Source organism: Cydia splendana, chromosome 11, assembly GCF_910591565.1.
Source record: "Cydia splendana chromosome 11, ilCydSple1.2, whole genome shotgun sequence".
In the NCBI taxonomy this organism is placed as follows: Eukaryota; Metazoa; Arthropoda; class Insecta; order Lepidoptera; family Tortricidae; genus Cydia; species Cydia splendana.
In genome coordinates this window covers 215194-243137 of record NC_085970.1, presented here as the reverse complement: position 1 = coordinate 243137, position 27944 = coordinate 215194, and the positions used below count along the sequence as shown (strand labels likewise).

Genomic DNA, 27944 nt, shown 5'->3' with positions numbered 1-27944 from the left:
GTCCGCTGCTCTAACTTTTTAAATTTGCTCACTAAGATTAGACTGACAAAGGAAATATTACATACAGCCAACGACCACTCTCTCTGTAAGCATACATGCGACATTAAAATAAAAAAATAAAAACTATACTATATTTATAAGCGGTTAAACATGGTGCTCGAATAGCTTTTTCAAATGTCAAGTTTAAAAAATAAAAAAGGCAGCAATTAACATTTTTATTTATTCTCGTTCGTTCCGATTGTTATATCACCAAAAACAAAAATGACATCAAGTGACGAGAGCGATAGGGAAATTATGGACTGTACTCCGCCTAACTTAAGACAGGAAGCCCACTTAGCTATGCGTAATATGCTACCGGAAAAAAGCAAACAAACTTATTTACTCGATTACTTAGTAGTTATTTTAAATTATAATATTTTCTTACATTGATTGAGAAAAGCACTATAAAATCCTTGGCCGGAACAGGGATTGCAAGACTCGCTTTATACGGACTCATCTACGACTCGGCCGTCTACCGCAATCTCGTCCTGCAATCCCTTAATCCAGTAATGTACTATTTATGTATTTCGTTGGTATAAATAGAAAATTACTGCCTAAATCTGGTTTTTTAAAGTGAAAACTTCTTTAGGCGCGTTGGGCATTTTTTGAAATGGGAAAAACCATTAAACTCGCGTCACCGTTACCGACAAGACTGATATTTGCTTGTTATTTCATACAAAATTTTAAGGACAATAGACCTTACTAACCTTCAATATGGGAAGGCTACTGTCAAATACAAATAAATTCTGTCAAAATTAGTGATCCAAAAGACTCGAGCCCTGTTAGCTCTTTTTTTAGGGCTCGTTTCATCTCTTGACGCCTAAAAGGCTAAAAGCCTATTTTACTAATGAAATAAAAAAAGGCTTTTACCCTTTTTGGGCGTCAAGAAATGAGGCGAGCCCTAAAAAAAGGCTCACAGGGCTCGAGTCTTTTGGATCACTAGTCAAAATACATAATAACGGGTAAAGAAAGAATAATGGATGTACGTTAGTAAAATTCTACTTCATTTCTAGTACTTAGAGTTCATAGTCGTTTGTCAAAGAACATTCGCTACTTAAATTCTACGGTGAATGGCAAATAGTCTTATCATAATAGGCAGTTTACAGTCACAGTATACAATTTTTGGAACGAAGTTCCTTATTGGACGGTTTGCGGATGGGGGCTAGGCGAAAAAAAGTGTTACAAATGTTTGATATTGACCTCACAGACCATACACCTGCGATAGATGCAAATTAGGGTGGTCCTTATTTCGTCGATGTTATATTTTTCTGCGGGGCACCCCCTTAGTGTAAAATATACCCCTAAAACCAATGTAATTTATTTCAGAATTTTTAAATAAATTTTAGGGGTCGCTACCGCACTTTGAAAATTTGGACCCTCCATACAAATTGTTTCTTCTACTTAGAAGTCTTAGAACCCCTAAAATAATGAATAAATAGTTAAAAAAAAATCAGCGGCGTTATTTTATGTTAAGTTGCACATTAATACACCCTGACTCTTCGCCCCACAACGAAAATACTAAAAAAATAAATAAAAAAATAATAATTTGTATGGAGGGTCCAATTTTCAAAGTGCGGTAGCGACCTCTACATATATACATACATCACCGCTCAGTGACCCAAAGAGGATCTTGGCCTCTGCTCTGACACAAGAGAGCGCCATTCTGCCCTATTCTGCGCCACTTCACACCAGTTGGGTATTTTAGCGATCCCTAAAATATATTTAAAAATTCTGAAAGAAAAATTACATTGGTTTTTTAGGGGTAATATAAAAATTTTACCTTCCAATAAAATTGTTATTATGTTTCCTTCTACGTCAGAGGTCTCCATTGAGAGAGTAACGTCTCCGGTGTCCGATAGATGCCGCTAGCGTCTATGTAGTCGCTCCGCCCCACGCCGTGACGTAGTTCCGCTTCCCCTTCCTGCGAACTGTTACTCGCTTTCCGCGACTCGCCGCCATGACACATTGTTGAGGAGAAGTACCGTCGGCATAAAAGTAGCCTAGTAGCCTGCCAGGAAGGCATTACTCAGACCTCTGACGTAGAAGGAAACATAATAACAATTTTATTGGAAGGTAAAATTTTTATATTATGTGTTCCGTACTCTACGTCAGAGGTCTCCATTGAGACCTGTTTATTATCTCCTGGTGGCGAGTCAGCGGGCGCGCAAGCGTTAGGGCTACACCTACTGTCATAGAACTCAGAGAAAGAATAAATATATATACGCCTTATTGCAACCCATGAAATCACAGTGACTCGTTATAATGATGCATTACAGGAAATTGAGAATTTAAATTGTAATCCCAGGTTCGAATCTGACGTTAAACTGGTTTAAGAGATTACTCATTCGAAATCGCATCCGATCCGCAGAATTTCGGCGATAGAATCGTCTGAAAAAGTCATGTTTCCAATTAACTTAAGCTAATTGGATAGTTTTCCAGCCAATTTAGTGAATAAGTACATCGTGGATCGAAAGCAATCGTAGGCGAGGCCGGCTTGGATGAGATGGATGGCTGGAAGAAATAGGCGCAGTGTCCCCTAACATTTTGTGTAATTCTCACAAGTTAACGTACCCAGACTACCTACTTACTGGGTCTATACTTTATTCCGGAGTCTCTAAGAGTCCAGTCGGTAAGACACGTTATCTGGTTTAGAGCCGAATTTCGGACACAAAATAATAGCGCGAAAGTTATCTATGCAATTGCCCGGGCTACAGAGTAGTAGAGTAAGGTCATTGACCCTGCGGCCTGATGCTAACAGTAAAAGAGCGGCAGCTCTTCTATATAGGTACGTTGTAGGGCTATTCAAGTTAGGGCAAGTAATTTTAATTAGATTTCTCGCGTCCCAAGCTGGTGGTTTGGGAGGCGCTGGTCTCGCTATTAATGGCGTTGGAAGAAGGCATAGTGTCCGATAGGCTTATGAACAAGTGTCGTTCTGAAAGCTAACATGGACAGTAGAAATAGGTGCCTGAGATAGCTCGTTACTTCACTGGATATTAGAGGTACCTGGCAATCAATCTTATTTTTGATGCACCATGAAGACCATTTCTACATTGTGGGTGTACAGGCGGCCTAGAGAAGGCGACGATCTAAGGAGTGCTCCCGGTACTGGTTTTCTATACAAACACAGTACCAGAACCGGGAATACCCGGTTCTCGCCATACAAACTCAGTACCGGGAGCATCCCCCGGACGATCACTTGAGTTTCTTTCTGTCTCTTTATCACTCTTCCATATTAGTGAGACACTGACAGTTGCGTCTCGTTCGCAACGTAGCGTTAGCCCTTGGCATGTTGCATGCATGCGCCAGTCACGCCAGTAAGTACATCAAGCGGACGTCACTCCTGATCCCGCTAGCCCGGTGTTGGAGCGTCCTATCTGACAGGAGCTACGCCTCGATTCTTAAGGTCGTTGACTCGTTAGAAAGGGCGGTCTGACGTTGTGTTCACTAGGACCGCCAGTAAATGGCAAGCTTACCGCAGCTGCGTGAAGGCTCTCCTCATCACGCCGTCACAGTAAACAGACTAGGCTGGGAGGTGGAGACATCCATGCCAAGTCGTATCACCGGCAGCTGCCAAACGCGTCGTGGTAGCAGTTCAAAGAGTCGGTTAAGAAATACCGTGGCACAGTGCGAGGGCTCTCGAAAGCGGAGGCCGGCCAACAGGGCGCCTATCAGGCGAAGATAGTCTCGGCGGCTTCTGGGCGCAGCGGCCCCTCGGGCGCGCAGTGACTTCTTGATAAACCGTCGCCCTCGGGAGTTGTACCGACCTGGTAAGTAGCAAGGAACCAGCGCGACCTGTAGACGGTCTGCTGGCATCAGCAGTTTTTGCGACAGCCGTAGTAACGGAAGGGATGTAGTGTCGCCGTCGTTTTATGTATACTGTAACGGTCCGGTTGTATGTTTGTAGGACACTTCTGTCGTCAGCGCTGCAGATGCGGCCCGTTAACGATTACTCTCCACTGAAAGGGCCTTACCTCGTACATTGTCTACCATTATTGGAGATTGTAACGGACTGCAGGCATAAGATGAGGAGGGAAGTGGCACGAGGTTTTCGGCAGCTGTCAGAAGTGTTGCTGGGGACTGCGAAGGTGTCACCTTCCTCCATGAACTAAAGTTTGCGAATTTAAGACTAAACAGGAGGCATTGAGTCTCATTTCTGCGAGGAACTCGGCAGCAAGGCAGGCCTGTATGTCACGAAAAAGAAAACTTTCAATCGGGGTGCTGTGCCGCGTGTCCCACGTGATGTCTAGGAGCGTGATGGTCTAATTCACTTTATCCGAAGAAACGCCTATATTGAGCTAGTATAGGGGTATGGTAGCATGCTTTTAAAGAAATCGAACTGATGAAATCAAGTCTAAAATCGATTTTGGCGCTTTGCGTAACAAAACTGTTTCGATAAAGTCGAAGACAGACAGATGGAAACTGCTGGAGTCCCCCTGGCCCCTTTTTCTTAGCACCGGAAACTCAAGCTTGTTCAGGCGCAGCGGGTTTATTTGTCCCATTTTGTTTATTAGGGGCTTGGCGAACGAGTTCGTCTTTGTAAGACGGAACTTAAGCTGGAGAGAGCGGGCAGCAGAGAGATAATTATGTGAGGTCTGCAGACCTTTTCGATGCCTTCAACCTCGGTTGTGAGCGGTCGCACAGGATCGTGTCGCAAAGCTGCTCTCCGGTTGGATCGCTCGCTGGCCTCGAGACGTTGTAGGACCCTCGAAGCGGCACGGCTCCTCGTCGATCAGCACCTTTATGAAGCTCAGGGACGCGACGTATTTTCCTCTGGGTATCGACAATCTTACCGCTTTCAACTCCGGGCAGTCGAGCCACGCTAGGACGAGGCTCCTAACGACCTTGCCTGCCGTCGCCATCCTTAACCGAAACCAAGAGTTTAGCGGTCTGTTCGTGCTGTGGCACCATAACTATATGCGCCTGCGTACCTCAATGGGACCATGTGGACAGGACAAAACTGATACCGTGGCGCCCAGCGTCTGCTTGGTGGGCAGGGCATCGGGGACGGGTAAGTTCGCGGTGGTATTCTTGCGAACAGAACATGGGCGCCATTGCAAGGGACGACATCGTCGTAGTTGTAGGTGGACAGCATCGGCGTGATTGTCGGCGCCATCATGGCAACCGCCGCCGCTCGGGAGGTGCCGGTGCGTAAGGTGAGAGGCGCCATCGTGGTGGCCGGCTCGAGAGGCACCGGTGCGTGGGGCGGGCGGCGCTATCATGGCGGCCGCCACTGGCTCAGGAGGCGCTGGTGCGTGTGGCGAGGACTCATCGTGGCGGCCCGCTCGAGAGGCGCTGTCGCGTGAGGCGGGTGGCACCATCGTGGCGGCCGCCGCCGCCGGCTCGGGTGGCGCCGGTGCGTGAGGCGAGAGGCGCCATCGTGGCGGCCAGCTCAGGAGGCACCAGTGCGTGAGGCGGCCGCCGCCAGGCTCGGGAGGCGCTGTTGTGTGAGGCGAGAGGCGCCATAGTGGCGGCCAGCTCGAGAGGCGCCGGTGCGTGAGGCAGGCGGCTTCATCGTGTCGGGCGGCGCCAAAGTGGTGGTCGTCACCACCGGCTCGGAAGGCGCCGGTGCGTGAAGCGAGAGGCGCCATCGTAACGGCCAGCTCGGGAGGCACCGGTACGTAAGGCGGCCGCCGCCAGGCTCAGGTGGCGTTGGTGCGTGAGGCGCCATAGTAGCAGCTAGCTCGAAAGCCGTGAGGCGGGCGACGCCATCGTGGCGGCCGCTGCCGCTGGCTCGGGAGGCGCTGATACGTGAGGCGAGAGGCGCCATCGTGGCGGCCAGCTCGACAGGCGCCGGTGCACATGACGGACGTTACCTGCACGGGAGGCGCCGATGCGTGTGGCGGGCAGCGCCATCGTAGCGCTGTAGGCTGGCTCGTAGTTGCACGCATCATCACGGCGACACTTTGCCCTCGGCGGCTCCATCGTGGTGGCCTCCACCGGCGCGTAGGTCACCAGCGACGTCATGACGGACGGCAGCCGACGGGCGAACGGCACCGCCGCTGTACTCGTAATGTTTCCACTGCTTCCACGTAACTTACCTTCCTTCCACATCGAGCAGTCGGGAGTCGCAGGAGCGGTCCGCTTTCACCTTGACGCCAGGACGGGATCGAGAGGTCCGTGATCCACTCGCGCCGCGACCGCAGCAACAGGAGTGGGCGTGTGACGTGTCTCGGAGTCCCGCGGACTGGGAGCGCCCGCACCGCGACACCACTCCGCAGCGTCGCGGCGTCTCGGAGTCATCTCGGACGACAGCAGAAGAAAGTCGACGGCGCCGGCGCGGCGCGCGTTACGGCGGAGGCGGGAGGCGGGGCGCCGGTGCCACGGGCGGGGGCTCCCTGTCGCGTCGCTTCTGAACGCCAAATAAAACTAGAATATCATTAAACTGGCTCACCGGATGGTTCGAGACAATCCAAACCTCCTTATCAGTCCTATAGAAGCGCGGCACCCAGCAGCAGCGCGCGCAGGCTGTCCGCCTCCGCGCCGCCCGGGCGCCGCGCCCGCCGCCGCAGGCACGACGCACGTTCCCTCTCCGAACGCGGAGCGACTTACGTTACCACTTGTTGATAAAAAACTACTGACGCACTTCCTACTTCGATCTCGAAAATGCGCGACCCGCCTGAGAACCGTGCCTGTCAAAGTAGGCATTTACGATGCGCAACTAACAACACGAGGTACTCCCAGGCTTGTTAACGGTAACGATTTTAGCAGCATGGTATGTAAAAAATAATTTAGCAAGAAAAATAAAAATAAAAAGTGGGTAGAATCGAAAAGCACTTTCGATCGCGGGATCGCCAAAAGACTAATAATAGCGATCTCTGCTATATTTCACTATTTAATGGAACAAGCTTTAGTTCGGAAATTTTAAAGCACCATGCTGCAAAAATGTACGCAAAAAAATTTGCGGACCATCGGACAAGACGGTCGACGAAACAATGTGACATGGCGGCGAGTCGCGGAAAGCGAGTAACAGTTCGCAGGAAGGGGAAGCGGAACTACGTCACGGCGTGGGGCGGAGCGACTACATAGACGCTAGCGGCATCTATCGGACACCGGAGACGTTACTCTCTCAATGGAGACCTCTGACGTAGAGTACGGAACACATAATAGATTTTACATTAAGCGGGTGCCCCGTAGAAAAATATAACATCGACGAAATAAGGACCACCCTAATGCAAATGTTTGATATTGGCGTCAGATACCATACACCTGCGATAGATGAAAATGTTTGATATTGGCGTCACAGACTATACACCTGCGATAGATGAAAATGTTTGATATTGGCGTCAGATACCATACACCTGGTACAGGTGAAAATGTTTGATATTGGCGTCAGATACCATACATCTGCGATAGATGAAAATGTTTGATATTGGCGTCACAGACTATACACCTGCGATAGATGAAAATGTTTGATATTGGCGTCAGATACCATACACCTGCTACAGATGAAAATGTTTGATATTGGCGTCACAGACTATACATCTGCGATAGATGAAAATGTTTGATATTGGCGTCTGTAGGCACACAGGAATACTGTAACTTGATAACCGCGGCTGCGCCCGCGATGCTTTAGTCATTAAACGAATCTTTTACTTACTACACGTGTTTATACTTTACTTTCTCCGTCTACAACCTTCAATCTGCAACCTTCGAAATAATAATATTAAATACGTACATTGGTGACCCCGACGAAAGAACATTGTATCAGCTTTTAAGATAGTAAAGTAGTGTAGTGAAAATGACAAACGGAAAAAAAATCGTAGTCGCGCCAGGTCCTGCGCCAACTCCGACGCAGGGTGCGCCAAGTACGATTCCTGCATCTGGAACACCAGAAAATGTGGTTCCAACACCAGTTATACCAGCGAGCCCGCAGCCGTTACCAGGCCCCAGTAGGGACTTGGGGGATGCTACCGCGCTCGCCAGCATCACAGTATCTTCAAGGATTCCGGAGTTTTGGACCGACATGCCAAGGCTCTGGTTTTTACAATTTGAAGCGGCCGTGGAGAATCAGCGTCTGGGAGACGCAGCCAAGCAGAATTTAGTGGTGACGAAGCTCAGTAAGCACGCGATAAAGCAGGTGAGCGACTTACTATTATCACCACCGCAAACGGAACGCTATGAGACGTTGAAGGAAAGGCTCCTTAAGATTTATGAAGAGTCCGATACACGTCAAACTCAGAAATTGCTTGGGGAGATGGAGTTAGGCTCACAAAAGCCGTCCCAACTCCTCCGGAACATGCGTGACCTTGCGCGAGGAAAGATATTGGACCAAACCCTGATCATCATGTGGAACGGTCATCTTCCACCGGCGGTGCAGGCAGTGTTGGCCGCATCCGAGGTTACGGATATGGAAAAATTGGCGGCCATCGCCGACAAGGTCATGGATGCCACGCGTCCATTGGAGGTCACGGAAATAGCTACCAGTAAACAGCGACCAAAGGATGACGACTTAACGGTGAAATTAAATAGACTCTCAGTGGAGGTGGCGGAATTACGGAGGTCAAGGCGTCCGCAGAGAAGTGCCACACCGGGGAGGCAGCCATCAAGGTCGCGAGAGCGGAATGCCAGCAGAAGTGGACGGAAGCCGGGTTGGTTATGCTTCTACCATTTCCGCTACGGAAAGAAAGCCGCGAAGTGCGTTAAGCCGTGTTACTGGGAGGACCAGAAGGAAAAGGAAAACTAAATTCGGTACAATCTGAGGCGGAGATGTGTATCGACGTAACAAACAATCGCCTATGTGTTACAGACTTAAATAGCCGGTTAAACTTTCTTATCGATACTGGATCTCACGTGAGTGTTTTACCCGTGTCGAACAGGCGTGCCGCATCAGTGTTGGTGAGTGCTAGATATAAGTTATATGCCGCAAATGGCAGCGAGATAAAAACTTACGGTGTGCGTACCTTAGTGCTAAATTTGAACCTCAGAAGAGCATTTAAATGGATTTTTATAGTGGCGGACGTTAAACAGCCTATAATCGGAGCCGATTTTTTAAGCCATTATAGGTTGTTAGTAGATCTACACGCGCGGAAATTGTGGGATAAAGTCACTAAGTTTACAACTGTAGGTTCAATTGTTAACCATGATGCGTTATTATCTATTAAGTCTGTAGATATAAGAAATCCTTGGCATGAAATTTTGTTAAATTACCCGGATTTGACGAAAGCGGTGTGTTACAAGGACACCCCAAAACATTCCGTTGTTCATCATATTGAAACGACGGGACCCCCGGTATACGCGAAAGCTCGACCTTTACCGCCAGATCGGTATAATAAAGTAAAAGAGGAATTCAGGTTGATGGTAGAACTTGGCATCTGTAGACCGTCCAATAGCCCTTGGGCAAGCCCTTTGCACGTTGTTCCCAAGAAAAATGGGGAATTACGTCCGTGTGGCGACTATAGGAGGCTTAATGCAATTACTAAACCCGACCGATACCCGATTCCTCGTTTACAAGATTTTACATATCTGTTGGCAGGCAATAAGAAAATATTTTCTCGATTGGATTTAAATAGAGCGTATCATTTTATACCGGTGGCCCCGGACGATATAGAGAAAACCAGTATAATAACGCCCTTCGGGTTGTTCGAATTTCCTCGTATGTGTTTTGGAATGCGAAATAGTGCGCAAACTTTCCAGCGTTTTATGGATACAGTAGTACTGAGGAATTTAGATTTTCTGTTTACTTATATTGATGACGTCATAATCGCGAGCGAAACAGAAGAACAACACAAAGAGCAGTTAAAGTTAGTTTTCGAACGATTTAATCAATATGGAATTACAATTAATGTGTCTAAATGTGATTTTGGCAAATCAAAACTCGAATTTCTCGGTTATGAAGTGTCTACGAGCGGTATACGACCTTTGGACGACAAAGTGCAAGCCATAGTCAATTTTCCGAAACCGGAAACCGTCGAGCAACTACGACGATTCCTAGGTATGTTAAATTTTTATCGGCTGCACATTCCTAGGGCTGTAGACCACCAGGCTGAGTTAAATCATTATTTGCATAACGCGAAGAAACGAGATAGGACTGTTATACAGTGGACAGATAGGGCTAACGAAGCGTTCGAAAAGTGTAAGGAAAGCTTAAAAAGCGCCGTCACACTTTCCCATCCACTACCTAATACCAAGCTGGCGTTGATGACTGATGCGTCAGAGGTCAGCCTTGGGGCGGTTTTAAACCAAAGGGTTGGGGATGTTTGGCAACCCTTAGGATATTTTTCCCGTAAACTATCGGATGCGCAAAAGAAATATTCAGCGTATGATAGGGAATTGCTAGGAATTTATGCCGCTGTGCGATATTTCCGAAATCTATTAGAAGGTCGTGATCTTAGTATATATACGGACCACAAACCTCTAACTTTTGCTTTTAGTAAGGTAAACAGTGATAAAGAGAGTCCCAGGAGAGTGCGTTATCTGTCATACATAAGTGAGTTCACTACTAATATATATCACATAAGTGGTATGCAGAATGTAGTTGCAGATACTTTGTCCAGGATAGAAGCGATTTACTGTCCCACGGGAATTGATTACGCAGAGTTAGCAGTAAGACAAGCTAGTGACGATTACCTACAGGCAAGCGTGCAAGCGTCACATGATACCCTGCAGTTTAAGCAAGTTAGCTTGCCCGACTGTGAGAAAAATATTTACTGCGAAGTGTCAACAAACAATATTAGACCTTATTTACCTGAAAGTTTTAGAAAACAAGCATGGCATTATATACATAATCTAAGTCACCCCGGTATCAGAACTACGAAACGTTTAGTTACTGAAAGATTTTTTTGGCCGAAAATGAATGCCGATGTTACTAAATGGACTAGATCGTGTATACGTTGCCAAAAAGCGAAAATAATACGCCATACAGTGTCAGGCTTAGAACGATTTGCGGAATCTGATCGTTACGCGCATGTACATATTGATATCACTGGGCCGTTAGCAACAACCAGCGAAGGTTATCGTTACTGTGTCACAATGATAGACAGGTTTTCAGGTTGGCCTGAAGCATATCCGGTTCAAGATATTACCGCACAGACGATAGCTAGAGTAGTATATGAGGGTTGGATTACCCGTTTCGGTTGCCCTACGCGTTTAACAAGCGATTGTGGTAGGCAATTCGAAAGTGATTTGTTTAAGCAATTAATGAAGTACCTAGGAGTCCATAAATTGCGTACAACCCCTTATCATCCCCAGAGCAATGGAATGGTCGAAAGGCTCCATAAAAGCATGAAAACAGCGCTTAAGGCCCGCCTTAGTGATAACACGTGTTGGGTGGACGAGTTACCAACGATCATGTTAGGTCTGCGTGCCGCGCCTAGAAGTGACACCGGAGTGAGCGCAGCTCAGTTAGCGTATGGAAAAACAATTAGGTTACCTGGTGAATTTTATGACGATGTCAAGGTTAGTGATTCAGATTCGGAATACTTGCAAAAGCTTAGGGATTCCATAAGTAAATTAAAACCGAGACCGCCAAGTCACAGTAACTCACGTTCATTGTTTATCCATAAAGATTTAAAAACATGTGAATACGTATTTTTAAGGAACGATTTGGTACGAAAGTCCTTACAGCCTCCTTATGACGGACCTTATAAAGTAATAAGTAGGAAAGATAAGACATTCGTTATTCAATTGGAAAATAAGGAAACAATCGTTTCCATCGATAGGTTAAAACCGGCATATGTAATTAACGATATGGAAACCACAGACGAAAGTCCTGTAAACAGTTTACCTAACAATTTTAATTGCATACAGAATGATTCCACATTGAATAACAATGACACTTCTTGCAAAATTATACCCGTGAAAACAACGCGCAGTGGACGTGTTGTAAAGAGGCCAGTGCGATTTGCAGATGCAGCGTTATAGCGAATACAATAACATCGCCTCGATTATTTAGGTATAGTGTTGCAAAAGCATAATGTGCATTAATGTTATAACATACGGTGTATTTTACTATGTTATATGATGTTAAGCAATAAAAAAATATGATTTAGGTTACGAACGTGTAATTTCTTCATACTAAGATTTTTGTATTAGTATATAACATACATTTTTAATTTTTCTCTCATTATATATTTCAATTTGGAACTAGTAAATACTGTTACTATATTGAATAAACTCTATTTTTGTGATACTTTGGATTAAACTTTGTATACAACCATGGGTTGGGGACAAAGCAAAGAAGGTGATAAGAGTAGCAGTGTCGTAACCCAAACGCAGACGGTTACAAACGATTTCCAATACCAGCTCGGCACCATAAGTGTGGTTTTGGTGGCCATGTCAATAATGTTTGGCTTAATCCTTTTATGTATACTGTGGTATCGCTGCAGGAAAACAGCGAAAAACTGGGTGCAGAAGCAATTAGTGGTTACCCCGCAACAGGCAGCACCGGGTGCCGGATATGCATAGCGTTGTGCTTACGTATTGTGTGGTGTATACATACTAAGTGTTGCTGCAACTGAGTGTGTTTTTAGTTATAGGGTGTTAGAATATAAGAGTGTTAGTTAAGTAAAAAACTTTTGTTTTTTTGTTCTTGTCAATGGTGTCTGTTCTCTCGTTATATTATTTTTTTTTGTAAAAAAAAGGGAAGGGGGAATGGTGTAGGCACACAGGAATACTGTAACTTGATAACCGCGGCTGCGCCCGCGATGCTTTAGTCATTAAACGAATCTTTTACTTACTACACGTGTTTATACTTTACTTTCTCCGTCTACAACCTTCAATCTGCAACCTTCGAAATAATAATATTAAATACGTACAGCGTCACACACTATACACCTGCGATAGATGCAAATGTTTGATATTGGCGTCACATACCATACACCTGCGATAGATGAAAATGTTTGATATTGGCGTCACAGACTATACACCTGCGATAGATGCAAATGTTTGATATTGGCGTCACATACCATACACCTGCGATAGATGAAAATGTTTGATATTGGCGTCACAGACTATACACCTGCGATAGATGCAAATGTTTGATATTGGCGTCACATACCATACACCTGCGATTGATGAAAATGTTTCATATTGGCGTCACAGACTATACACCTGCGATAGATGCAAATGTTTGATATTGGCGTCACATACCATACACCTGCGATAGATGAAAATGTTTGATATTGGCGTCACAGACTATACACCTGCGATAGATGAAAATGTTTGATATTGGCGTCACATACCATACACCTGCGATAGATGAAAATGTTTGATATTGGCGTCACAGTCACAGACTATACACCTGCGATAGATGCAAATGTTAAATATTGGTGTCACAAAGAGAACAAAACAAAACAAAGTCAAAACTAAAAACTTTCCTGGCGATTCAAAAAATACACACGTAATTGTTCGTTTTCACTTCCCGGAGAGCGGATTTTTTTATATATGAAGATAGCAAGACAAGTATTTTGCAGGGGCCCAGGTCGGATTCGATTGCTTTTATGTCCGATTTCCCATTGTAACTTTCAAATATATGCAAGTTTTTAAAGTTTAGCGTGGAGTAAAATAAGTCCTAATTATCGCGTGTCGAGAATTTGTCCAATCTAACTTACACCGGGTGTAACAGGTGTCGAAGCGACGCAGCGAGCGGCCCGCAGCAGCGGCGCGCGTGTCGCCGCCGCAGGGCGAGGCGCGGCCGGCGGGGGTGGGGGGTGGCGGTGCGGTGGGGGGAGTGGGGGGAGGCGCGCTGCGCTGGGGCGCCTCGTGGTCCAGCGTCGTGGCGGCCGGCGCGCTGCCGCCCATCGGAGACCCCGTGCGCAGGTCAGCCTACGATTATATACTAAGTAGATTTCTTATATGGCCCACTCCCAGATCGATGCAGAGAGCGACTCCCAGATCAATGCTGTTCCGTCAGAACCGTCTTTATTTCATTTTTTGTACACGTTGTGTCAAAATCGAACTCGCTTAGTCGTTTGCTGTACAGCTTCACAGAAAAGGTTTAGAATCTCTAATCTTATCAAACTGCACAACGGGGCTTAATCTGCACAACTGGTTTTCTCCGAGACCACGGGGACAACGCCGTCCTCGAAACGTCGGAGGTAAACTTAAAACTTAAATACGCGATTAAGTCCCGTTGTGCAGTTTGATAATGTTTAATAATTGTGAAAGTTTAAATCGGTGATATCTTATCTTGAATGAAGTTAATTAATCTAGTTCGTGTCTTGCAGGTCCCCTCCCTCCTTGGCGCCGGCGCCGGCGCCGGCGGCCGACCAGTCGCTGTTCTACTACAACGACGCGCACGCGCTGCGCGCGCAGCAGCCGCCGCCCTCGCCCTCGCCCTCGCCCGCCTGGCGCCCGCACGAGCGCTCGCCCTTCGACGCGCCGCGCCCGAGGGACTACCGAGGTGAGTGGTGGCGCTGGGGCGCTGCAGACAGGAAGGGGAACGACGACCTGTTCTACTACAACGACGCGCACGCGCTGCGCGCGCAGCAGCCGCCGCCCTCGCCCTCGCCCTCGCCCGCCTGGCGCCCGCACGAGCGCTCGCCCTTCGACGCGCCGCGCCCGAGGGACTACCGAGGTGAGTGGTGGCGCTGGGGCGCTGCAGACAGGAAGGGGAACGACGACCTGTTCTACTACAACGACGCGCACGCGCTGCGCGCGCAGCAGCCGCCGCCCTCGCCCTCGCCCTCGCCCGCCTGGCGCCCGCACGAGCGCTCGCCCTTCGACGCGCCGCGCCCGAGGGACTACCGAGGTGAGTGGTGGCGCTGGGGCGCTGCAGACAGGAAGGGGAACGACGACCTGTTCTACTACAACGACGCGCACGCGCTGCGCGCGCAGCAGCCGCCGCCCTCGCCCTCGCCCTCGCCCGCCTGGCGCCCGCACGAGCGCTCGCCCTTCGACGCGCCGCGCCCGAGGGACTACCGAGGTGAGTGGTGGCGCTGGGGCGCTGCAGACAGGAAGGGGAACGACGACCTGTTCTACTACAACGACGCGCACGCGCTGCGCGCGCAGCAGCCGCCGCCCTCGCCCTCGCCCTCGCCCGCCTGGCGCCCGCACGAGCGCTCGCCCTTCGACGCGCCGCGCCCGAGGGACTACCGAGGTGAGTGGTGGCGCTGGGGCGCTGCAGACAGGAAGGGGAACGACGACCTGTTCTACTACAACGACGCGCACGCGCTGCGCGCGCAGCAGCCGCCGCCCTCGCCCTCGCCCTCGCCCGCCTGGCGCCCGCACGAGCGCTCGCCCTTCGACGCGCCGCGCCCGAGGGACTACCGAGGTGAGTGGTGGCGCTGGGGCGCTGCAGACAGGAAGGGGAACGACGACCTGTTCTACTACAACGACGCGCACGCGCTGCGCGCGCAGCAGCCGCCGCCCTCGCCCTCGCCCTCGCCCGCCTGGCGCCCGCACGAGCGCTCGCCCTTCGACGCGCCGCGCCCGAGGGACTACCGAGGTGAGTGGTGGTGCTGCAGACAGGAAGGGGAACGACGACCTGTTCTACTACAACTACGTTCCGTCTCCTAATAAATTATCCAAATGTATTTTTTCATGTTCTCCGACATATCATTAAATCGGTAATTACCTAGCAATTTTCTCGAACAGCACTCTCTACCGAAGTTAGAAGGTTTTGTCACTTTTAAGTACTTTGGAGGACAATTTCTCCCAATAGGTTGAGTTTGGGCAGCTAAAAAAAAATATGTGTCAGTTATTTTAGACTGCTCTATAACATATATAAAAATAAATCAATTCGGAGCCGGACAGTCGGGTACCTTTCCTAGTTAATATTCGCAACAACTTCTAATCGTAACAATTCAGTTCCAGACGACGGTCACACCATGAACGGCACGCACGCGTACGGCACCATCGGGTCGCCGTGGAGCAGCTCGCTGTGGACGGCGGGCACCCTCCGTCCGCCGCCCGGGTTCGGGCCGCGCGCGCCGCCGTGCCCGCCCGCCGCCGTCTCCGTCCCGCAGCCCTCCCCCTCCCCCGCGCCGCCGCCGGTGCGCGCCTTCGACCCCTTCCACTCGCTGGCCTCCATCTGGGCGCCCGCCGCCTTCGACTGGCGCGCCGACCCCGTGCGCCCGCCGCACCCCCCTCCCCCGCCCCGCAAACACAACTGAACTGTCGGCGCCGACTTATATCACGATACGCTTGCCGAACGTTCGAACCTCTAAACTGCTATTCCGATTGAATACATGTTTATTCGATATCATTCAGTATTTCGTAGGAATTGATTCTAATTTTTTTATTGCTAATGTTACAAAATTACCTTTCGCCGATTTACAGCAGAATTATTTTGCCCACGATGACGGGCAACTTTTCACATGTTCCCTGAGAAAACTTTCTTTATCACTAATAAATTTAATAGGTTTTATTGAAGTTGAAAATAATTACGTGTCAAGTTTGACTTTTCGACCCAAAATGAATGACATCGGTAAGTGTATTGTAATGTGAGGAGCGATGACGTTCCCCCGCCCCCCCGGCGCCGGTGTCTAGTCATGTGTCCCCACCGGCGGCCGCCGAACAAAGCGATCGTCTGTGCAAGACTGAATAAACTTACAACAAACGTATTTGTAGTTTCATTCCTTCCCTGCTTTATTCAACAGTAAGATACTAACCTCCTAAGACTTAGGGGGGTACCCTACGACCCCTACGTACAAATTTTTGTACATATTCGACAATTTTTTTTAACTCGCATTGTATAACAAAGAGTTAAAAAAAAAACTACTTCTGGGTCTCGGGAGGCAACTAACTAATCAGGTAACCAGTTTTTGAAGTGAAAACTTCTTTAGCGGCGCTGAGCACTTTTTGAGGTGGGGAAAAAATGATAAACTCGAGACAGCGTAACGCGTAACGCGCTGACGTCATGTGTGACGGACAATGTTATTCACCAAAGAACTTTACACATAACGTATCATAATCAGGTCAATTATTTAAAACTGGACTTTTATAAGCAATAAAGCTCAATGTTCTAATCTTGTACGGGCTGAAATAAGAGGATCTCACAGTTACATTCTAACTTTATATCACTCCAATATAATTCAATAAAGCTACATCTTGATGAAATCGCTAATAAAAGTGAACTCTAGTACTAGTGAACAAAACTCAAAATATGACCAAATATATTTAGATGCGAGGTCTGCAAGGTAACTTTACAATTTCTATTCGAATTTTAAACAATGAACGCTACAAATTTAAGCTCACTGGCCAGCATAAAGTTTTTCAATAGAAAGGAGGATGGGTCAGTTATACATAGTGCTGCAGACATTTTGGACTAGTCATTGAGTTTTCACTCCTGCAGCACTCCCGGAGTGCAACCCATTGTTTTTTTTTTCCGGATTTATTAGTTTCTATATAAATTCTCAATACCGCTAGATCTAAGTGCACTTTTTACATGCTTTTATTTTAATTGCAATGTATGTATGTTTAGGTCAAATCTTAAAAGCAAAATATAAATAGTCCCACTTCCCATTATTAGATTGAGTTGGATTGAGTTCACATACATTTATGTAAGTTGGGTGACAATGCATTATGGGTACCATCAAGCTGATCTAGATGATGGACACAGGAGGTGGCCACAGAAACTCTGAGATGTAACAATACAACCTAATTGTGTTTGGGTTTTGTAAGAATTTTCTGAACGAGTATTAATTGCCTGTTAAAAGTTAGTAAGCGATAAAAACTCTTATTCTGGCCCCCTTGCACCTTGGGACCGTAAACTGCACATTAAAGCAATCTGTTAGTTTAACTAATTGGCCTCCATTAAATCGCAATTCTTTTTATTCTGTGCATCAAAGTAATGGGGTTGGCAACTGTCAAAGGTTTGCATAGATGGTGCCATCATAGCTTGCCCCTTATTTGGCTTAAAGGGCTGGCATCCAGGATATTAAAAAAACAAAAATTTATCAATTTTAGAGATTGACAGGGCCAGCTATGATGGCCATCTACTAAAAACTTCGACCGGCCAACCTCATTTTTATCACACAAAACAATACTGCAACAATTATTAGAATTTAGAATTCGAAAATGCAGAATTTTATTAAATCAGAGGGTTAAGGGGCAAGGATTTAACTATAAAAACTCAGATAATATCTAAAATCCCTTATATTTAATTTAAATTACATTTACCTCCTATACACACAAACATTTAAAACAATGCTCGTAATATTACTCTTCAGAATCACCCTATAAAGGGAAAAGTTATTCAGGGATAAATTGAGAAACCTGGATATATTTCCTTTCCTCTGTATACTACACATTCCCATTGACTCTGCCTGTCTTTTCTTCCTTTATTATGACTCTTCTCGCAATACATTAGGATTCTATGTTTTTTCACAGTAAGATAAATTTCCACAAAAATAAGAAGTTCGGGATCTCAGTAGCGGTACTTAGTAGAGTAATCCTTAGGAGAAACCACTAGACCTCGGCCCTTGCGCGCTCCCCGGTACACCGTCTCCAAAATGTCCACCATCTCCTGCTTGTCCTCCAGCGGCCAGTTGATCTTGTTGTTGTTGCCGGTGCCCAAGTCAATCATGATGTGCTTGTTGCGGAAGAAGAACATCACCGTGCAGGGGTCATACAACTCATACCTGTACAACAAAAATATACACAAGTTGAAGGAAGAAATGTAGAATATTTAAGAAGTGACTATAAATCTGACCATAGGAAAATCTTGGGTTTTTATTGGAATTCAAGCTGGAGTGGAGTGGGTCAGCTTCAGTTACCAACGAAAAAATCTGATAGGGCAATATAGTTTCTATTCTATTCTAGGTATCTTAGTTAACCTTACAGATGTTTATATAATGGTAAGGTCCATGACTTATACCCACTTTTACATTATTTTATTCCTTACAATGAATGTGATGTGTGAAGAAGAATGAGATATATTAAGTGTAAACAAAGAAGTAAGCAAAATGCAAACACTCATCAGTCACTTACATTTTGTTGAAATCAGGGACTTCAGTGATATCCACAAGGTATATAACTGCAAAGTTCTTGACCTTCTCTGCAATACTGTAGAGCACCTCGTCCATCTTCATGCATGTCGGGTCCCAGTCGTGGCCGAAACGAATCACCTACAAACAACAAATGATTTTTCATTCAATTTTAAAACTTATTTTTGGAATGGGTTCAATAAATATGTTTTTGCTTATAGTATGCTCGCGCACGAGCGTGAATATGTTTCAGGAAACATCATAAAAGGCATGCTTTCATTTCAAGTGATAGACTGCAAGGAAATTTCTAGAATAGAGACAAGTGAAAGCATTAATAACCTGAAACTCTCTTACCACAACTCGGTCCTCCTCGGACAAAATAGCTTGGTCCACTTGCCAGCCGTTGTGGAGATGCCCCAGCATGTAACTCATTTTGGTTAATGGTAAAAAGCTTGCATGAAAAATAAATAAACAGCGTCCAAGCGCCTGACGTCAACCTAATCTAAATAATCTAATATGAAACGAAGTGAAAATAGTGTAGTGTAGTGAAACTAAAAGGCTGAAAAGAATGTCAAATTGTGGATGTGACATGTGTCAAATTTAGGGATACCTACCTTAAAAAATGTGTGCTAAAAACATAGAAGGTAGCATCCTATAGAAGTGGTGTGCGCGTGCCTCGGTGAGGGACAAAACATACGAAATGCGACAATATTAAAAACACGTTTTAACATTCCTGACATTATACCAAAAACAATCTACGTAATTCGGTCGGGTTATTTGTTGCCCACCATAACCCATACTAAATTTATGGTGAGGAACAAACAAAAAGTGAGACTGTGACACAGGACAAGCAATAGTACCGCTTTCTCTGCTACTCCTACTAAAAGTTCTATAAGTGTATCTCGTTCGGTCATTTGGCCCCTCCCCCGTTTCATCTCTATATTATTTTACCTCTATGGCTAAAAATGATGCCATAGTTAAGACACAGAATAAATAATATTTTAGTACTGCCGTACAGAAAGGAAACTTCCTACAAAACCCAAGTTTGACAGCGGTTCAGGGTCGAATCATGCTATCCCTTTCTAATATATGGCACTATCCCTTTCGGCTATTTAGGGTTGTCAAAATTCAAGTGATTATCTTATCTGTGGTCGTGCACGAAAAAGGAAGTCAAGTGGTGCCAACCCTAATAATTGCTCGGAGCAATGCTGAGCCGAGCGGAGCCGAGTTTGGCCGAAGTCAGGAGTTTCGTACCCCTGCTTAAGACTAACTAAACTAACTAAACCTATAATAAAAAAACAAGTTACTTCAATACCTTTTCTTTAGTTTTAAAATAAATTTGATTTAATTTAAGCAACGAAACGTTCGAAAATTAAATAAATCCGTACTCGCGATACGCAGCAACAATGCCTGCACTTAAATCGATTTGGTATCCTATACCTATAAAATCTCCCACCAAACAAGTGCGAGTCGGACTCGCAAACGAAGGGTTCCGTACCATTATCTATAAAAACGGTCACCCATCCAAGTACTGACCCCGCCCGACGTTGCTTAACTTCGGTCAAAAATCACGTTTTTAATACAGTTGCTCAAAAAGTGCTACTTTACGTAGCTGTTTAGCGTGCGGAAAGTTGGTTATCTCGAACTAGTGCTTTTTACTTTTCCAATTTTTTTTAATTTATACTTGTTCCAATTCACGACTACTTATTGATGAGTGTTAATATTAGTTTCCTTTAAACGTCGTAATCAGCAGAAAAACCTACTGTTAATGTAAGAATGTGAAAAATATACATATTTCATATTTTAATACTTACCTCTTCATCATTATAACACGTTTATTTTTTAATATTGAATATTGAAAATTCCGTTCTTAATAAGTTGTCTGAATGGAACGGAATAGCTGCCAAACGCCCATAGATATAATATACTTAAAGACGACGTCTAAGCGAGCTGTCACTGTTACCACTTTGGTTTAGTGTACGATTAACAATATTTTACTTATTTTTTCGCAACTGTATTAAAAAATGTCGTTCGATACACGTGCGGAAATGTCATTCTTCACTCGTCCCGAGTCTTGCCACTCGCCTGCGGCTCGTGCCAAGATATCTCGGTACTCGTGAAGTAATGACATACCTTCCGCACTAGCATCGAAATGTACGATTGTTGTATGGGAGCCCCACTTAAATCTTTATTTTATTCTGTTTTTAGTATTTGTTGTTATAGCGGCAACAGAAATACATCATCTGTGAAAATTTCAACTGTCTAGCTATCACGGTTCGTGAGATACAGCCTGGTGACAGACGGACGGACGGACAGCGGAGTCTTAGTAATAGGGTCCCGTTTTACCCTTTGGGTACGGAACCCTAAAAATAATTGGCTGTTTCATACATTTTGTCTGATGTTGATATTTTGTATGGGAGAGTCAATTAGTTTTTCGCGATTTCGGGGTTGTTCCCATAGTATTAGTTGCTCAGTATTACCTATACCTACCTATATTTACCTGTAAATTATTGCAGGTGACTAAAAAAACACCCTATAAACTAGAATGGTTATTTCGAATTTATTATGATTAATTGTGATCTCTAAAGCTTATCACGGTTCGTGAGATAAAGCCTGGTGACAGACGGACGGACGGACGGACGGACGGACGGACGGACGGACGGACAGCGGAGTCTTAGTAATAGGGTCCCGTTTTACCCTTTGGGTACGGAACCCTAAAAACATCCTATAAACTAGAATGGTTATTTCGAATTTATTAATATTTCCTCGCTTCATTGTTCGATATAATTAAGTTTACATTATTGTAGTTTATTTAATCTACTGGCAACATATTGCACGCTTATTTTTAGAGATTTTGAAAAATAAGTATTTCTATTGACTAAAAAACCTCCCCCACCCCAACCCATCTTGGTGGGGTCGCTAGAAGCAATCCTCATTATTTTTTCGTGCACGGCAACAGACGCACCGTTACAAAAAAAAAAAAAAAAAAAAACCATAGATATAGAGAAACTATTATAACCTCAATTTCATTCTTGGTCGGCGTGGATTGCAAAGCAAAAATATGGCGGCGATCATGACTAAACGCAAGCGGCAAGAAAAGATAGAGCATTATCAAAGAAAATTAAGAAAGTATAGTGGATTAAGGTTTTCATCGTCTTCATCAAATGAAAATTCAGGTAAGTAAAGGTTATTATAACGACTAACAGTCGTTCCCATAGCGCGTACTTTACGAAGGACGCGAGCCTGGGGGTTGGCCGTGAGTCAACATGAAGGCATTACACATGTAAGACATGGGATTCTATTACGAATACATGTTAATATGTCAATAATACCACCTTAGTCTTTATCCGAGAGATAAGATTAAGAGTAAAATGCGCACTCGCGCACGTACTGTCCAAGGTTTTACCTGGCCTATTATTAGTTTTCACTAAACTAATCCTTCGGTTTGTTTTCTGTTCCATACAGAAGACGAGGAGTTCCTCGAGCAAGAAGTCCTACTTATCCCGGATGCTCTCGACGATGGCCAGGGCGCGGACGCTCCTGGCAATGAGGAAGTTCCAGAGGCTGCACCGGGAGACGGGTCTCCTGCACCCGACGCGCCCGACGTAGCCCCAGTCCCCGAGAGTGCAGAAATACCTGATCTGGACCCAGAACTCGTCACTGCACTTGGTGAAGCGACAGACGAAAAACCCAAATTCGGCATCCCTCTGGCTACCGCTGCTGCGGAAAGGCATGCCCTCAGAGGCAAAAGAAAAATTAAAGAATGAATATCTCATTCCAGAAAACTGTAGCCTGTTACAGGCACCGAAGTTAAACCCGGAAATTTCCGCAGCTATTTCGGAGATGGCTCGCAACAGGGATAAAAAGTTGGAGCCCAGCCAACAACAGCTTGGCCTAGGAATTACAGCTGTGAATCGAGGCCTATCAATCCTACTCACATCCAACGACAAAGTCACAGCCATAAAGCTGTTAAGTGACAGTTGCCGGATCCTGTCCGACCTGCATTTTGGGGAGACCCAAACCCGCATAAAATTGATTAGCCAGGACTAGCCAAACCTTTCCTGAATATCATCCAAGACGAGGAAAGGGATGAGCTGCTATTCGGAAGCAAGCTTCCAGAGAAAATCAAAGCCTCAAAAGCTATTGAAAAACAGGGATTGCAGATCAAGAAAACTGTACCTGCCATTAAGAATACACCAGCCTCCTCAAGCTCGACTCCTAATGTCCCACGCAATCAATACCAGTTTCAGGGAAACTGGGCAGGACCTACACGGTACCAGTCAAACAGGGGGGGGCGGGGAGGACAGAGGAAAGCTACAGCGGGCCGCAAACCAGCTCCGAATCCACAAGCCAAGCCGGTGGGCCAGGGCAAGACTCGTGCTGCCCCTCAGCAATGAGCCAGGTACCTCATGCAGGACGAATAAGGTTCTTTTATGATTGCTGGTGCAAAATAACTTCAAATGAGGTTATTTTGAACTGGCTGAAAGAGGGTTACTCTATCCCCTTTGAAAGACAAGTCATTCAAGATTTTGCTCCCAAAATAAATTGGTCTGCCTCAGAAAAAGCCGACATGATGGTGGCTATTCAAAATTTACTGCAGTTAGGTGCTGTTACACCTTGCGCTGAACAACGAGACCAATTTATTTCTAGAACTTTTTTAGCCCCAAAATCTAATGGAGGCAAACGCTTTATTCTTAATTTAGAGAAATTGAATAAATTTGTACCCAAGGATCATTTTAAAATGGAAGATCACCGAACAGCTGCAAAATTGATCCCATATCGCGGCTATATGGCCACGGTAGATTTAAAAGAAGCATACTTGTTGATTCCAATGGCGGCTCATGGCCGAAAATATCTGCGCTTCCATTTTGAAAATGAAAACTCAGATTTACTAACCTATGAGTTCACGGCTTTGCCGTATGGGCTTTCTTTGGCTCCGAGAACCTTCACAAAAGTTATGAGAGAGGTTGTTACCTATCTAAGAGGTCAAGGCCATAAATCTGTGTTTTTCTTGGATGACATCTTATGCATTGGGGATAGTTATGATGAATGCTTGTGTAATGTTAAACAAACCATTAAACTATTAGAATGTCTGGGTTTTGTGATAAATTATCAAAAGAGTAGTCTGGAACCCCAGCAAACCTGCCGTTACCTAGGCTTCATGTTTAATTCAGTGGATATGACACTATCTTTACCCACCGAAAAACGCGAAAAAATCACAGCCCTTGTTAAAAAGTTTTCGTCACTCCCTTCTTGTACAATTAGGGAATTTTCACAACTCATAGGAGTTCTTATCGCCGCTTGCCCTGCGGCCAAGTATGGGTGGCTTTACACGAGAATATTAGATAGACAGAAATTTCTAACTTTACAACGTGATGGAAACTATAACAATAAAATAAAATTACCAAAAATTATTCTAAAAGATCTGACTTGGTGGAAAGATAAGATATCTTCATGCTCACACTCTTTGCTACCTATCACCTATTCACTCGAGATATTTTCTGATGCATCTCGGACCGGTTGGGGAGCGTTCTCGAATAATCTCCGAGCGCACGGAGCATGGAGATCGGAAGAAAGATCTTTCCACATAAATCAGCTCGAACTTTTGGCTGTTTTTCTGGCTTTAAAATATTTCGCACATGATAGTCGTGATTGTTCTATATTACTGCGTATAGATAATACGACGGCTATCAGCTATGTCAATCGCATGGGTGGCGTTCAGTTCCCTCACCTGAACGACCTTTCGAGGCAAATTTGGCAGTGGTGCGAGGAGCGAAATTTATGGATTTTCGCTTCGTATATAAACACGAAAGACAATACCGAGGCTGATCGAGAATCACGGAAAATAAATCTCGACACAGAATGGGAATTGTCCAAGGAAGCGTTTCAGCGCATAATAAAAAGATTTGGATATCCAGAAATTGATCTTTTCGCATCTCGCGCCAATGCAAAATGCCATAATTATGTGTCATGGGGAAAGGACCCAGATGCGATTGCCATAGATGCTTTCACTTTATGTTGGAGTCATAGTTTCTTTTATATGTTTCCTCCCTTTTCGGTCATATTGAAATGTTTACAAAAGATAATCCATGACAAAGCCTCTGGAATTCTTATTTTCCCTGTTTGGCCGTCTCAACCGTGGTACCCCCTGTTATTGTCGTTATTACAATCTGACATAATATATATGAGCCCTGAGGAACATAAAGTCTGCTCTGATTACAGGACAAGGAGCCCGTTCCACAGGCGACTTATCCTGGGTGCAGCAGTGCTCTCCGGCTAGCCTACCGGAGACGCGGCATACCAGAGACTTCTTGGGATTTAATGTTAGCATCCCTGTCCAAAAATACCATGCAGCAATATAATGTAACACTAAAATTGTGGTGGGCGTTTTGCTCAAATCTTGGTAAAGACGTATTTGACAAGTCAATCTTTTTAATTATTGATTTTTTAACTGATCAGTTTAATAAGGGAGCGTCCTACGGTTCTATTAACAGCCACAGATCAGCACTATCTCTTTTCCTCGGAGATAACATCGGAAAGGATGAACACATAAAAAGATTACTCAAGGGTGTATATAAATTAAGACCAAATTTGCCAAAATATACACACACTTGGGATCCCAAATTAGTGTTGGATCATATTGCTCAATGGTACCCAAACTCGACTATTTCTTTAGAGCAAATTACTAAGAAACTAGTCGTTTTGTTGGCGCTATGCACAGCTCATCGCGTGCAAACTTTCTCACTGATTAAATGGCAAAATATTCAATTTTGCCACAATGGGGTAAAAATAATTATAACGGATATAATTAAGACCTCAGCTATAGGTAGGGAGCAACCAATATTGTTTCTCCCATTCTTTGAGAAAAGACCAGAAATTTGTGCGGCCTCCGTCCTCAGGGAATATCTCTCTGTAACAAGTACTAGAAGACCCCAGAACTCTGAACACCTCTTAATAACTGTGAAGCGTCCCTACAGAGACGCGACAGCACAGTCAATAAGCAGGTGGATAAAGAAAGTTCTGGCAGAGAGCGGCATAGATGTGACAATATTCAGTGCTCACAGCACTCGACATGCTGCCACATCTACAGCTGCATTAAAGGGAGTGAATATTGATCTCATTAGAAAGACGGCCGGTTGGTCTTCCACATCTCTAACCTTCGCCAGGTTCTATAATCGTCAAGTGATTGACGAAACTGTATTTGCAAGATCAGTGTGTAATCTTTAATTAATTATAAACATACAAGACTGATTTTAGATCTTAACAGATAATTGTAATTTACTGTTGGCTAATTATAAATGACAAAATTTAATAAATCATGTTATGAATACTTAAAGGTTTTTGCCATTATACATCCCGATAGACAAAACTTTGTCTCTAAACAACTACAATAATGTAAACTTAATTATATCGAACAATGAAGCGAGGAAATATTAATATATGATCAAACGAGCTTCGCAAGCGAAGTTCGATCAATATTATATGACTCGCTTCATTGGAAGATATAATTACCCTCCCTCCCAGTAAACCCAGTCACCAAAGTTTTGTATCCAAAGATCTCTAAAAGAAATGAGGATTGCTTCTAGCGACCCCACCAAGATGGGTTGGGGTGGGGGAGGTTTTTTAGTCAATAGAAATACTTATTTTTCAAAATCTCTAAAAATAAGCGTGCAATATGTTGCCAGTAGATTAAATAAACTACAATAATGTAAACTTAATTATATCTTCCAATGAAGCGAGTCATATAATATTGATCGAACTTCGCTTGCGAAGCTCGTTTGATCATATATTATGATTAATTGTGATCTCTAAAGCTTTTTTAGGGTTCCGTACCCAAAGGGTAAAACGGGACCCTATTACTAAGACTCCGCTGTCCATCCGTCCGTCCGTCCTTCCGTCCGTCTGTCACCAGGCTGTATCTCACGAACCGTGATAGCTAGACAGTTGAAATTTTCACAGGTGATGTATTTCTGTTGCCGCTATAACAACAAATACTAAAAACAGAATAACATAAAGATTTAAGTGAGGCTCCCATACAACAAACGTGATTTTTGACCGAAGTTAAGCAACGTCGGGCGGGGTCATTACTTGGATGGGTGAGCGTTTTTATAGATAATGGTACGGAACCCTTCGTGTGCGAGTCCGACACGCACTTGGTCGGTTTTTTTTAAATTATGTTAATTAATCCAAAATTTCTGGACCTCGGCGGAATAGGGTATTATACTGTATTTAAAATAAATTATTTTTCACCACACCAGCTCGGAAAGGCTTACTTTGCACTTTAAAAACTGATAGCAAAGTTGCATTTTATTCACATGTGAGACAAAGTAATCAAATGCAAATTTTGAGTTGGTTTCTTATGTTTGCTGGTAGAAATGACTTTTAAATGATGATTTTGGATGATACATTTTTAATTACATTCATTTGGATTTGATTTGGTTTGATTTTGTTTGATATTTTACATTTAATATTTGCTTCAGGTTGGTGTGGTGAAAAATTTTGTGTTTCACTCGGGGGCAAATTTTGTTTAACCCTCGCAACGCTCAAGATTCCATTTTTCGAACCACTCGCTATGCTCGTGGTTCAATTTTGGAATCTTTCGCTTGCTCGGGTATCAATATTAGCACGAGCAGTTAAACAACAACTTTGCCCCCTTGTAAAACAAATAACTAGATTACACCATGCAAGAAATAAAGCGCCAGATAATTATTAGAAAAACACAGATATGAGTTACTAGCTTTTGCCCGCGGCTTCGCACGCGCAGTAGAGTTTTTTTAATAATCTATGTACTTTAATGGTTTTAGATATTTTGAATGTAAACAAACCGTTTAAGATGATAATTATTTTAAAAACGATGTTTGTGTACTGTTCAATTATTAGAAGGTATTTGTAATCTTATAATTTTGTAGCTCAAAAAATTTACTTTAAGGGATTGAATTCTAAAAAGTCTGGATCACGTGTGGCTGTAAATCAGCGTGTATGTTACAACCGTCTATGCTATCTTCGTAATTAGCATTCCCCACCAGGGGCCATAGTTCACGT

The 27944-nt window shown here is 44.7% G+C and overlaps 2 protein-coding genes and 1 pseudogene across 2 annotated transcripts in view; 2 read left to right on the top strand and 1 right to left on the bottom strand.

The window, feature by feature from the left end:
* LOC134795189 (uncharacterized) overlaps positions 1–16538 on the top strand; it is a 66522-nt gene extending 49984 nt beyond the window's left edge. The window contains exons 33-35 of the mRNA XM_063767018.1: positions 13601–13794; positions 14202–15421; positions 15784–16538. Of these exons, the coding sequence (XP_063623088.1) occupies positions 13601–13794; positions 14202–15421; positions 15784–16088 (1719 nt within the window). The 3' untranslated portion in view covers positions 16089–16538. The remainder of the gene's footprint in view (positions 1–13600; positions 13795–14201; positions 15422–15783) is intronic.
* A 1518-nt stretch (positions 16539–18056) lies between these two features.
* LOC134794989 (thioredoxin-like protein 4A) lies at positions 18057–19418 on the bottom strand. The gene is made up of 3 exons (XM_063766848.1): positions 19257–19418; positions 18907–19043; positions 18057–18557 (listed from the first exon to the last, which is right to left on the bottom strand). Exons 1-3 carry the CDS (start codon positions 19332–19334, stop codon positions 18344–18346), a joined length of 429 nt encoding a protein of 142 aa, XP_063622918.1. The 5' UTR covers positions 19335–19418; the 3' UTR covers positions 18057–18343.
* Positions 19419–21963: 2545 nt separating this feature from the next.
* Positions 21964–25787, top strand: LOC134795187 (uncharacterized; annotated as a pseudogene).
* The last annotated feature ends 2157 nt before the right edge of the window (positions 25788–27944 follow it).

Coding starts and splice junctions, on each gene's coding strand:
- LOC134794989 (XM_063766848.1), bottom strand. CDS start 19,334: ATGAGTTACATGCTGGGGCATCTCCACAACGGCTGGCAAGTGGACCAA. Junction 19,044..19,256: donor CCGAGGAGGACCGAGTTGTG/GTAAGAGAGTTT, acceptor TGTTGTTTGTAG/GTGATTCGTTTCGGCCACGA. Junction 18,558..18,906: donor GTCCCTGATTTCAACAAAAT/GTAAGTGACTGA, acceptor TTTGTTGTACAG/GTATGAGTTGTATGACCCCT.